At 39.2% G+C, this 13055-nt stretch overlaps 1 protein-coding gene across 2 annotated transcripts in view; it reads left to right on the top strand.

Moving 5' to 3' along the window:
* Positions 1 to 262: 262 nt before the first annotated feature.
* The window catches only part of SEC61A2 (SEC61 translocon subunit alpha 2), a 31068-nt gene continuing 18275 nt past the window's right edge, over positions 263 to 13055 (top strand). The window contains exons 1-4 of one of the 2 annotated variants that reach the window (XM_046012577.1): positions 263 to 361; positions 3152 to 3219; positions 4299 to 4364; positions 10466 to 10544. In XM_046012577.1, the coding sequence (XP_045868533.1) occupies positions 355 to 361; positions 3152 to 3219; positions 4299 to 4364; positions 10466 to 10544 (220 nt within the window). In that variant the 5' untranslated portion in view covers positions 263 to 354. Of the gene's footprint in view, positions 362 to 2269; positions 2369 to 3151; positions 3220 to 4298; positions 4365 to 10465; positions 10545 to 13055 lie in introns of those variants that run through there. The other variant, XM_046012578.1, reaches the window with a different exon arrangement.

The following is a 13055-nucleotide window of genomic DNA, read 5'->3' on the forward strand; positions in this document are numbered from 1 at the left end:
AAACAGGTATTGCTTGACAGTGAGCTCGGACAAGAGCTCAGACACGAGAGAGTCTGGCGCTGCAATCCTGCGGTGGCTCCCGAACTCCGCTGCGAAGCTGGAGCACGTCCACTGGGGCGCTGGCGGTGACCATGGCAACGCGCGGACGTCCACTGCGCCGGCTGCCAACGGCCGGGCCCTCGTCGGGGGGCGGGGCCGGGCGGGGCGGGCGCGCGGGTCACGTGGCGCGGGGCGGAGCCTGCGCGGGGCCGGCCAGGAGCGCGTCGGGAGCGGGCGGCGAGACCCGATCCCTGGGACCCGAGAGAAGGCAGTGCAGAGGCCGCTGTGCCCCGCCGGGCCGCCCCAGCCGCAGCCATGGGCAGTGAGTAGCGGCGGTGCAGCCCTTGGGCTGCGGGCCTCCACGGGCTGCGGGCGATGCGGCGGGCGCCCGGCTGGGGTCGCCCAGCCCGGGGGCCGGAGGGAGAGGCGCGGGCCGCGCCGGGCCGCTGCGGAGTGCGCGGGCCGGGGGCCTCCTCCGAGGCTCCTTCGGCGGTGCGGCCTTTCCCCGGCCGGCTCCGGGGCCCGGGGCCCGGAGGCCCGGGGTTTGCGCTCGCTAGGTGGCGGGGAGCGGAGGACGGAGAGGGGAAGCCATTGGTTTTGGGGGCGGGGAGTTAGGGAATCGAGCGAAACCTGGACCACTTCTAATTTTTCAGGAGCTTAGGAAGCTCATATTTTTATTCCCAAGTCACCCTTCCTTGGCATGTTAGTGTGATGAATAAAGCTCTCTGACTTGTTGGATTTTTTTTTTTAAAGTGATGCATGGCATGTAATTTAGGGGAGGAAGAAAGTGCAATTGGCAGCATAGCGTTTTCCCTAAAATTTTCATTTCAGTTATTTTCTAGCGTTGACTGAAAACTCACTGTGTGTGAGGTTGTATAAGCCTTAGGAACAAGGCCTTTGAATTATGGGGATCTTTGAGGGTCATCTCCTGAACATTCAACGCCCCGTGCATTCACGCATATACTTACATAGCTGTTGCCGATGTTTGTTGGATGAGTGGTTAAGTGCAAACCTGAGTGAACTAGTGCAAACTAGTGAACATTTAGAAAGGAAATAGAGGAGACCCCCTGACCTTGAATTTACATTTTAATCGGTGACATTCTGCAACGCAAGAATAGACAAGTGGCCGACAGAAGCATTGCTTGAACAGGAGCTCTCCAACACCAATGATGGGTCAATGCCAAGAAATCTGGGAGGGTGGTTTGGATTGAGGTGGGACGGGAAGAGGGATAAAGGAGTCTAGGAAGTTTCCTGATGTGGTTGATAATTTGTGTTGCATTAAAGAAGAAAGCTTCTATAATTCACATTTTCCAAATAGTCCAAAATGGCACTTGGGCAATGAGTATCTGCCTGTGGGAATTTCTGAGTTCTGTCAAATGTCAGTGACTGCCATCATTTTGAGAAGTTTCATGAGAAGATTATATAGTCAGCTTTTAGCTCACTATGAAAATGTAATTAGTTAGGTCAGTTTTAAAACGATTTCATGATGTTAGGATACAGACTGCAGCCTCTGTAGGAGATGATGATCATAACTAATAGTGCCTTCTTGTGTTTCTGCACATTACAGACTCTGGCAAAGACTGAGAGAATATCATCTTCATTCTCCAGTTCTTTGGCAGGAATTGACTTAAGCAATGCCAGAATATAGTGTCTATCCTTAAAGAACCTTGGTTTGTCTTACTTTGATATGTTATAAGTTATCTGGAAAAGCAGTACTTTTATTTATTTATTTATTTATTTATTTATTTATTTATTTATTTTCAGTGTAACAGTATTCATTGTTTTTGCACCACACCCAGTGCTCCATGCAATACGTGCCCTCCCTATTACATACCACCACCTGGTTTCCCAACCTCCCACCCGCCGCCCCTTCAAAACCCTCAGGTTGTTTTTCAGAGTGCATAATCTCTCATGGTTCATCTCCCCTTCCAATTTCCCACAACTCCTTTCTCCTCTCCATCTCCCCATGTCCTCCATGTTCTTTGTTATGCTCTACAAATAAGTGAAACCATATGATACTTGACTCTCTCTGGTTGACTTACTTCGCTCAGCATAATCTCTTCCAGTCCCATCCATGTTGCTACAAAAGTTAGGTATTCATCCTTTCTGATGGAGGCATAATACTCCATTGTGTATATGTACCACATCTTCCTTATCCATTCATCCGTTGAAGGGCATCTTGGTTCTTTCCACAGTTTGGCGACTGTGGCCATTGGAAAAGCAGTACTTTCTAATGAAATGTCATGGTCACTTTCTGGGCTGATTATCATCCATACACAAGTACTTTGAGATCGTTATGTGGGAGAGCAACCAAGCAATGAAGGTTGATGTAAGTGAAATGAAATAGAGATTGTATACTTAAAAAAAACAAACACACACACACACACACACACACACACACAACTCTCTATGTAGGAGGTGAATCCATAATCTTTCTCACTTATGCATTTCAGCATCTTTCAGTCTAAATTAAGTCAGTTCTGCAGTTTCAGCACAGTTCCTCTTGCATTTCTCCTCTGATCTTATTTTCTTCTATAGTGCATTGTCGTGTGGGTAATGTAGTAGATGCATTCTCTCGCTCTTTCTTTCTTTCTTGATGTAGTGGTGCTTATGAAAGTATTCCTTTTCTGTATATATAAAAGGGCTGGATACCAACACGAGGAAGCAAAATCGTGGTACAAGGGTATTTGTATTTGCTTCTACGGAGTAAACCCTTAAACCTTTTGGATTCTTTTGTCCCTTAATTATTTCTCTTCCCTGATACATTTGAAATGGAGAGCACTGTGATTACTTTGGAGGTGGGAATGGGATGAATCTTCATTAAAAGTTAGAGGATGTGGGGCGCCTGGGTGGCTCAGTGGGTTAAGCCGCTACCTTCGGCTCAGGTCATGATCTCAGGATCCTGGGATCGAGTCCCACATCGGGCTCTCTGCTCAGCGGAGAGCCTGCTTCCCTTCCTCTCTCTCTGCCTGCCTCTCTTGTGATTTCTCTCTGTCAAATAAATAAAATCTTTAAAAAAAAAAAAAGTTAGAGGATGTTTGTATTTGTTTCTATAAAAAGGTACATCTCTTTTTAAAAACTTTGTAACAGAGATGTTCTTTTTTTTTTACAGTCAAATTTTTAGAAGTTATCAAACCTTTCTGTGCAGTTCTACCAGAAATTCAGAAACCTGAAAGGAAAGTAAGTATAACATATTGGTAATATAGAGGGTAGCTAAAACTTACTCTACTGAACTAGCAAGATTGATTTACTGTCCCCAACCCTTTTCTGGTATATTTGGAGAAATAGACCTGCTCTTCTTGCAAGAGGCGCAAAGTAAGTAACACTAGTTTAAACCAGTTTAGATATGTTATCCTCTGTTTTTAAAAAGGACAATTCTTTAAGTTGGGACATTTCCAAACCAAGTGTTTCTTTGGCCTATGTGTTAGATAAGATATTCTGTCTCTAGTGACCCACTGCACTATGAATGACTCGGTCTGCTGGGTCACTTTTGATGAGTACAGTTGTTTTGCATAAATGATTTACAGTTGTCTAGGTATATGCCTCGCATTTCTTGATCATTCAATACATGGAAGAATCACAGAAATGCATTCAGAAAATAATATGACTGGATCAAATTATTCTTCAATCCTTGTGCACTTTTGGAACTCAGGTATTTAAATTCAGTAATACTGTTAGTCACAAACTGGCCAATTCCCTGACAGTCCTCTTCTGTGCTTTTGCTATCTCAACAAAACTAACAGAAATAGATGTGTAGAAAGAGATAAGTGAAACTTTTGTTAAACTTACTGTTTTATTTAGAAGGGTATTTCTTTTTTTTCTTTTTAAATTGCTTTGTGGTTTTTAAAAATAGTTGTTTCAGTTACATGTTAGGCATCCTGAGAAGCTCTAGCTTTTCATATTCCATAAGATATTCATATAACATTATCATGGGCAGTCCCTGTTTCGCACAATGCTGTGTTAACTGAAATGCATGCATACTGGATCTGTGTCTTGCTTTTTATCCTTTTTGGTTTCAGTTAATGTAGTACAGGGTGTTGAGGCCTGCCTGTATTTAATTTATTTAATTCTCGGAAAAGTAAAAAAAGTTATGTTTGAAAAGTTGAGCTGTTTGCTTTAGCTGATACTAACTAGGTGAGAGTATTTTAATAGTAAATAATTGAAGCCTGTCATGATGCAGAGTGTTATGCTTTAACGTGGAATTTTGCTTTGTATTTGCTGTTTCTTGGTTTTGATTGATCATTCTTATTTTGTTGTAGATCCAGTTTAGAGAGAAGGTACTATGGACTGCCATAACTCTCTTCATTTTCTTAGTATGTTGTCAGGTATGTAACCAAAATATTAATTAAATGTCTATGCTGTTGTTGGAGGGTTTTGATTGGTTATAATTTGAGAAAATTTATTTTAGTTAAAATAATAGCCTGAAATATATTGAGCATTGTTATTTTTAATCTGAGTTGATGGTGAAAATAGTTATCTTGTCCTACTGTGTATTCTTTTTTTTTAATTAGTGGGTTTGAACATTTTTTTTCTTTTTTTCTCTTAGTGTGCAGTTAATGATCTTTACCCATTTTTTCCTTGAGAGTTTTTTTAATAAAGAGATTTTTATATATAAAAGCATTAAACCTTTGACATATACATTGCAAATTTTTTCTATTTTGTTGGCCTTTAATCGTGTTGTAAATAGCATGTATTAATTAAAAAATCTCAAAAAGTCAAATTCTAGAACCCCAGTGATATACTGTATTTATAAATTGATAAAATTCATTGATGCTTTTTATTAATATTTTGCAGAGATTAAGTTCACAGAATGAAGGTAAAATGTAACCTGTCCCCATCACAAGATTGTTGAGAGGATTAAACTAGATGCTTTAGGTGCAGGTTTTTTGAGAATGGGGCACCTGGGTGGCTCAATGGGTTAAAGCCTCTGCCTTTGGCTAGGGTCATGATCTCAGGGTCCTGGGGTCGAGCCCTGCATGGGGCTTTCTGCTCAGCAGGGAGCCTGCTTCCCTTCCTCTCTCTCTACCTGCCTCTCTGCACTACTTGTGATTTCTCTCTCTGTAAAATAAATAAATAAAATCTTAAGAAATAATAAAAAAAGACCTATTGAAAATACATAAAAGGAAGTATAAAAAATTATATTAGGAAGCAGTAGAGCAGATTAAGTCCATAGTCTGGGGAAAAGCCAAATGCATTTTTTTTTTGAAGAGTGAAATAATTTGGTCATCAAGATATTTTACTGCTGTACTTAGTTTAAAATTGTTTTGGGTGGTCAGGGAGAGAGAACTTTTTTTTTTTTTTAAGATTTTATGTATTTGTTTGAGAGAGAGGGAGAGTGAGAAAGCTTGAGTGGAGGGAGGGTCAGAGGAGGAAGCAGACCCCCTGCTAAGCAGGGAGCCCCATGCCAGACTGGGACTCGATCTGGAACTCTGGGATCATGACCTGAGCCGAAGGCAGTGGCTTAACCAACTGAGCCACCTAGGCGCCTGAGAACTTTTTTAAAATACGGAAAAGTAGAGAGAGAAAAAGAATAATCATCCATATTTTTGCCATCCATATTTTTTAACATCTTAGAAATTCCCCTCCCCTCCATAAAAAAATTAGGTTTATAAAGGTTTAATTTATGTATGGTAAAATACACTTATTTTTTAAGTGTACATTTTGAAGAGTTTTGACAAATGTAGACACCCACATACCTGCTACCTCAGGGGATACAGAACATTCTGTCACTCCAGAAAGTTCTGTGTAATCTCTTAGTCAGTCTCCAGCTCACCCCCAGTGTCAGGCAAGCACTGATCTGCTTTCTGTTCCTATAATTTGATTTGTTGTTTTTTTTTAGAATTTCATCTAAGTGGGATCATGCAGTATCATTCCTTAGCTCTGGCTTTATCATGAGTATTTTGAGATTTGTCCCTGTGTTTGGTAGAACAGTAATTCATCCTTCTTATTTCTGAGGAGTGTTCTACTAGATGACTGTACAAAATTCTTTCATCTCTTCACTTGCTGTTGGACATTTGGGTTGTTTCCAAGTTTTGTCTATAATAAACTTGCTGTGACCGTTCCTGGGCAAGACTTCCTGTGAATATTTGTTTTCATTTCTCTTGGGTGAATACCTAGGAGTAGAATTGGTGGGTTGTATGGTAATTACATGTTCAGCTTTGTAAGAAATTGTCAAACTTTTTTCTAAGTGATTGCCCCATTTTTTTATTTTCACCAGTCAGGTATAGGAGTTCCAGTTTCTCCCCTTCCTTGCCTGCCCTTCCTGTTGTTGAGTATTTTAGTATTAGTCGTTCTAATGGGTGTGGTTTTTAATTTGCATTTCCCTAGTAAATGATATTGAGCAATTTTTTCATGTACTTATAGGGCATTTGTTTGTCTTCTGTGAAGTGTCTTTTTCCAATCTTTTGCTCATTAAAAAATTTTATTATTGTCTCATTGAATTATATGCATTTTTAAAAGATTTTTAAAAATTTGAGAGAGAGAGAGTGAGCACAAGTGGGGGTTAGGGGGAGAGGAACAGAGGGAGAAGGAGAAGCAGACTCCCTGCTGAGCAGAGAGCCTGATGTGGGGCTGGATTCTAGCACCCTGAGATCATGACCCAAGCTGAAGGTAGATGCTTAACTGAGCCACCCAGGTGCCCCGAATTATATGCCTTTTAAAATATTTTCTGGATACAGGTCCTTTGTCAGGTAAATATACTATGACTATGTTTTCCTAGTGTATGGCTTGCCTTTTCATTTTCTTAATATCTTGTGAAGAGCAAAAATCCTTGCTTTTGAAGTTCAGTGACTTTTTTCTTTGATGATTCATGGTTTTTGTTTCCTATCTTCTAAGGTTGTGAAGATTTTCTCCTGTATTCTTCTAAATATTTTATAGTCTTGTCTTATATGTTTTGGTCTGTGATCTAGTCCAAGTTAATTTTTGTGTATGGTATAAGTAAGGTTGGGTTCATTTTTTTCTGTTTGGATAACCAGAAAAGGCTATTCTTTCTCCATTGAATTACTTTGGCATCTGTGTTGAAAATCAGTTAACTGTGTAAGTGTGGATATATTTTCGTACTCTGTTCTTTTCCGTTCATGTATATTCCATTGTTATGGTCACACTGTTTGATTACCGTAGCTTTATATTAAGTCCTATAATCAGGTGTAAAAGTCTTTCAACTTTGTTTTTCCTTTTCAGAATGGTTTTTGATTATTCTAGGTTCTTCATATTTCTGTATAGATTTTAGAATCAGCTTGTCAGTTTCTATAAGAAAGCTTGCTGGGATTATGATTTGTATTGCTTTGAATTTATAGATAAATTTAGAAAAAAATTACCTTCTTGACAATAATGAATTTTCTAATCCAAGGGTCAGCAAACATTGTTCTGTGAAGGGCTAGGTAGTAAATATTTTAAGCTTGGCTGCTAGAACCCAAGACCCATAGGAACTGTGTTGCTCAAAAAGTGTGGTATTTCTCATGACTGTTTCATGCAATAAATTAATTTATGCATTTTATGTTACTTTATTTTTTTTTTCCTGCAGTATAATTGCATAGTTGCCAAAGTGTGTTTTATGTCTTTCTCATGTTTAGGCAGTTCTGCCCAGTGCTGGTAATTTCTTGAATCTCTTTCCATTGAATTTCATACAGGTTTATTTTCCCCTCCTGTCCACAGTTAAAGGGCTTGGGGTCTCCTGTTTCACCGAGTTTTCTTTAGTTCGAGGGGATGGTGGGAGGTGAGATAAGCAGTGGTAAGTGCAATAATTACTACGTGGGCCTGGCTGTCTCCTCTCCCAAAGTGGTTCTCATCAGGTGATTGAACAGGCTGTTCCATTCCTGACCTCAGATCATTCCCTCATTCCCAACTCATGGTGACCCTGTAATTGTCACCAGAAGAGAGCCCCATTGCTCACTTCTCTCATCTGTTTCATCCCAGCTGCTGTTTCTAGACCCCTTTAACCAAAGGAGACAAAAAGATAAGGCTATCTGTGCAGCCTGCTCCTCTCCAGGTTTGGAATGTTGTGGGAATTGTGAGGATTTTGTTGCCTTCCCATTGTGATGGCTGGAGCAGCTTCATGCTGGGCTCTCTGCTTCTCAGTTGTTGCCCTTTTTCTCACCCCCATGACCACCAGTGCTTTAAGTTCATGACCCCTTTTCTTCTTAGGCTACTTCATGGATTTTTTATTCTTTTTTCTTAGGTTTTTTGTTTGTTTGTTTGTTTTTGTTTTTGTTTTTAAAGTAGTCTCCATATCTAGCATGGAACCCAGTGTGGGACTTGATTTCACGACCCTAAGTTGGTTTCAGGACCTGAGCTGAGATTGAGTCAGATGCTCAACTGACTGAGCTACCCAGGCACCCATTTTTTTGTTAGCTTTTCCCACTCTTGTTAGCTTCTATTATTTTACATGTTTAAAAAAGTGTGTTTTCTTATGCATGGGGAGTTGCTGCTCGACTATCATTGTATGTAAACCCATAGCTATTGATTTTACTGAGAGGAATAAAATCAGACACTGAGTTTAATAATCCAGTTGTCTTTAGGAAAGGAGGGAATGCCATTACTTAGGGCAAGTTGGCTGACTTTTTCTTGTTCATTGTCCCACAAATCATCTAATTGTGGAGGTAATGGCCATCTCTATCAGGTGCAATTAAGCAAAGTAATTTGACTGATTGACCTCTCTCCCACTTATGGAAGATTGTGATCTGGACTATCTGTAGTGTTAATTGGTTCTTATGCACTAACTTCCTTCCTCCCTGTCTCTCACATTACCTGAAGAGTATCTGCAGCATTAGGGGACATAAAATATCCATGCTTCTTGCTTCACCAGCTTTGCTACCCAGCTAATAAATCCAGTTGCCCAGAAAGGGTGAGGTTGACCAGATAGATTGTTCAGAATTGTTGGCAGTATCTTTTGCAACTTAAAAAAAAATCAGCTTTGTGTAAGGAAGGTTTTCGAAATTGGAAATGTAGTTTTCTTTGTGTCTGATCCCTGCATGGTAAAGGAAGAGGTATGACCAGGAGCTGTGTCCTGAACATCGGTCATATAATAGGAAACATTCAGAAGTGAAGAGTTTCTTCTTTTTCTGATGAAAAAGTAGTATGTATTTATTATAGAAAATCTGATAAATGCTGAGAAGAATAAAGAAAAAGTCAGCCATGATCCTACCACCTACAGATAATTACTTTTCAGGATTTTAAATATTTATGCTTAGTTTTATCTTTTACACATTTTTACAGTATCAAACTTCCATTTATATAATTCTGTACCTTTTTATAGCAGGGTTTCTCAACAATGGCGCTGAATTTTAGGCCCGGTTAATTCTTTGTTGTGGGGTCATTGTAGGATGTTCAGCAGCATCCCTGACCTCTACCCACGAGGTGCAGTAGCATTTCCCTTCAAGTTGTGACAACCAAAAATGTCTTTGGATAGTGCCAGATATCCCCTGGGGGGCAGAATTGCCCCAGTTTGAGAACCATAGTGTCATACTTGGTATTAAAACATAAGCACTTCTTTATGCTGTTACAAGCTTCTTTAAGCTTCTTTTTAGTGGCAGTATAATATTCACATACAACACACATATATAAAAAAACCTTGAGTCTAACATTGGAGTGTGACTGTGGCTGTCATTAGTACCCATAGCTTAGCAAAATTATTCTATGACTGGGTGGATATATCCTGTAATTTACTGATAGGGGTATTTTTTTAATTGTAAAAAAATAACATAAAATTTGCCATCTTAGCCATTTTTTTTTTTAAGATTTTATTTATTTATTTGACACAGAGAGAGATCACAAGTAGGCAGAGAGGCAGGAAGGTGGGGAAGCAGGCTCCCTGCTGTGCAGAGAGCCCAATTCAGGGTTCTATCACAGGACCCTGAAATCATGACTTGGGCCGAAGGCAGAGGCTTTAACCCACTGAGCCACCCAGGCGCCTCCATCTTAGCCATTTTTAAGCATACAGTTCAGTAGTGTTAAGTGTATTCACATTGTTATGCAACAAATCTTCATCCTGATAGGTGTGTTTACTAGTAGATTTGTGTAAGTAGTGATTTCTGTTGTTTTTATTTTTGTTAAAAAAAAGTTTTCCTTTTAGGACACCTGGGTGGCTCAGTTGGTTAAGCCACTGCCTTTGGCTCAAGTCATGATTCCCAGGGTCCTGGGATCAAGTCCTATGTCCGGCTCCCTGCTCAGCGGAGAGTCTGCTTCTCCTTCTCCCTCTGCCTGCTGCTCTGCCCACTTGTGCTCTCTCTCTGTCAAAATAAATAAATAAAATCTTTAAAAAAATATCCCAAACTTTCCTTTTAGGGTTCACTTGTTTTGTTACAGAACATGAGAAGTAGTGTTTTTTTTTTTTCTAAGTATTGCAAACATTAAGTAATTGAGTTGTGAATTAAGTTCCAACTTAATTTATGTAATGCATTTTTAAAAACTGTTTTATGTAATATTATAGATACCACTGTTTGGAATAATGTCATCAGATTCTGCAGATCCTTTCTACTGGATGAGAGTTATTCTTGCATCTAACAGAGGTATGTACTTCTTTTTTTGTTGTTGTTTGTTTGCCTCCATACTGGGCATTAGTACTGACATCAAGTAGATGTGAAAATGTGAATAAACGAATAAATAAACAAATAAACGAATAAAAAAGAAAATGTGGAAACAACTATTTTGATGTCTACAGGGTTGGGGAGCATATGGTAAAAGAAACCCGTTGCCTAGGAGAAGGGACCAACACGTAAATACTTAAAAAACTCTGTATGTATTGTAATAATAGAAATATGTACAGAGTATAGATGTACAACAGAGAAGGGAGTGATAGCACTGTCTGGAGCTTTGGTCCTCCATCCTTTTATGGGTCATATTTTCTTTGAGACTCTAATTAAATTTCTTTTAATTTAATTTAAGTAATTTAAATAAATTTAAATAAATTACTTTATTTAATTTAAATTCAATTAGCCAAGGTATAGTACATCATTAGTTTTTGATAAAATGTTCAATGACTCATTAGTTGAATCTAACTCTATTAAATTTATGTATACTTTCCCAAGAAAAATTCATATATACTCACATGCACAGATTTTGCATAAAACCTTTTGAGCTTCATGACCCTCTGAAGTCTGGTCCTTGCATTTCGCATGGGCCCGAAAGGCCCTGATCTGCAGTGTCAGAGACAATACTGGTAGCATTTGAATTGGAGTTCAGTATGTGAAGGAAGCGGTTGGAGAGGGAAGGCTGAACTAAAAGCCCTTGTGTGTAAAGCAGTGGCTAAAGAGATAGGTAGGTACTGGATCGTGAGGGTTTTGTTGATAATTTTTTTAGATTAAAATAGAAATAATGGTTAATCATTTAAAAAATGCACCAAAATTTGTATGCAGGTTTTTTGTTTTGTTTTGTTTATTCATTTGACAGACAGAGATCACAAGTAGGCAGAGAGGCAGGCAGAGAGAGAGAGGGGGAAGCAGGCTCCCTGCTGAGCAGAGAGCCCGATGTGGGGCTTGATCCCAGGACCCTGGGACCATGACCTGAGCCGAAGGCAGAGGCTTAACCCGCTGAGCCACCCAGGCGCCCCTGTATGCAATTTTATATAAAGCTGAAAATGGAAGTCTTGCATCTCAGGGATAACTCCTGGGAAGATAATAGTTTGATGAATATATATCCAGACTTTTTCTCTGCATATACATTCACATATACAAATTTATATTTACTTGACCCTTGAACAATACAGGTTTGAACTGTGTGGGTCCACTTATATATGGATTTTTTTTTTTTTTAATAAATACAGTGCAGTGCTATAAATGTATTTTCTCTTCCCTAGGACATTTTTCATAACATTTGCTTTTCTAGCTTGCTTACTTACTAGTATGTAACACTCACATAACATAAAAAATATGTCTTAGTTGACTGTTGAGGTTATTGGTCAGGCTTCCGGTCAACAGTAAGCTATTAATAGTTAAGTTTTTAGTTTGGGGGAGTCAAAAGTTATATGTGGATTTTGACTGTATGGAGGGGTCAGTGGCTCTAACCTCTCAGTAGTTCAAGGGTCAACTGTGTTTGTTTTTCTAAACTAAAAAATAAGATAAATTATGTGACTATTCTACTTAGTGTGTTTACTCAATTTCTTGGATGAGTTATTTCAGTTAAGGGCCATATGCTGTTCCATTATATGGCTCTGCCATGAATTATTTAATCACTCACGTCTTTTTTGTGCTAGGTGCTGAGATCAGAGCAGTGATTAAGACAGTGTCCCCATCATCATGGAGTTTATATTATTCTTTTTGGGGAGGTATCCTCTACATGAAGTACATTTTGGGTGAGGGGAGTGACATTTGTGCAGAGATCTACAGGACACGAGAGGAAGGCCATGTGAAGATCTGGGGGAGGAACACTGTAGGGAATATGGCATGTGCCCAGGCCCTGAGATGAGAGTGTGCTTAATGTGTTCAGGGAAGGATGTGGGGTCAGTGTGGCTAGAAGAAAATAAGGAAAGGAGTAATGAGGCAGGACATGCAGCTGAGTCCAAGATCGTAAAGGGCTTCGAGACGAAGTAGGGAGGTTACTTCAAGTGTGATTCCAGGCCGTTAGTGTCCTCTTCCGTCACACATTTAAGTTTTTTCCCCAATTTTGTATCATTTTAACCAGTGCTACCATGAATGCATCACTGTAATGCTACCTCCTATCATTTTTTAATAGAATTAATTTCTAGAAGTTTTACTGGGCAAGATACAAAAACCTAAATTTTTGATAAATAATGCTAAATTATCTTCCAAAAAATTTGTACTATTTTATACCCTCAGCAGTTGTATATGAGAATGACATTTTTCTTCCATCAGTGGATATTATTAGTCCTTTAGTCTTTGGAAGTTGGACAGGTAAAAATTGGTACCCGTTACTTAATTTGTATTTGTATGTTGGTCAGCTTGAGCATCATCTTATATTTTTATTGAACATTTGAATTTTCTCTGAGTGGACTTGTTTTAGGTAATAGAAAATTACTGACCACTTTAAACACAAAAATGGAATTTATTAGAAAGATACTGATC

Source organism: Meles meles, chromosome 7, assembly GCF_922984935.1.
Source record: "Meles meles chromosome 7, mMelMel3.1 paternal haplotype, whole genome shotgun sequence".
Classification (NCBI taxonomy): Eukaryota; Metazoa; Chordata; class Mammalia; order Carnivora; family Mustelidae; genus Meles; species Meles meles.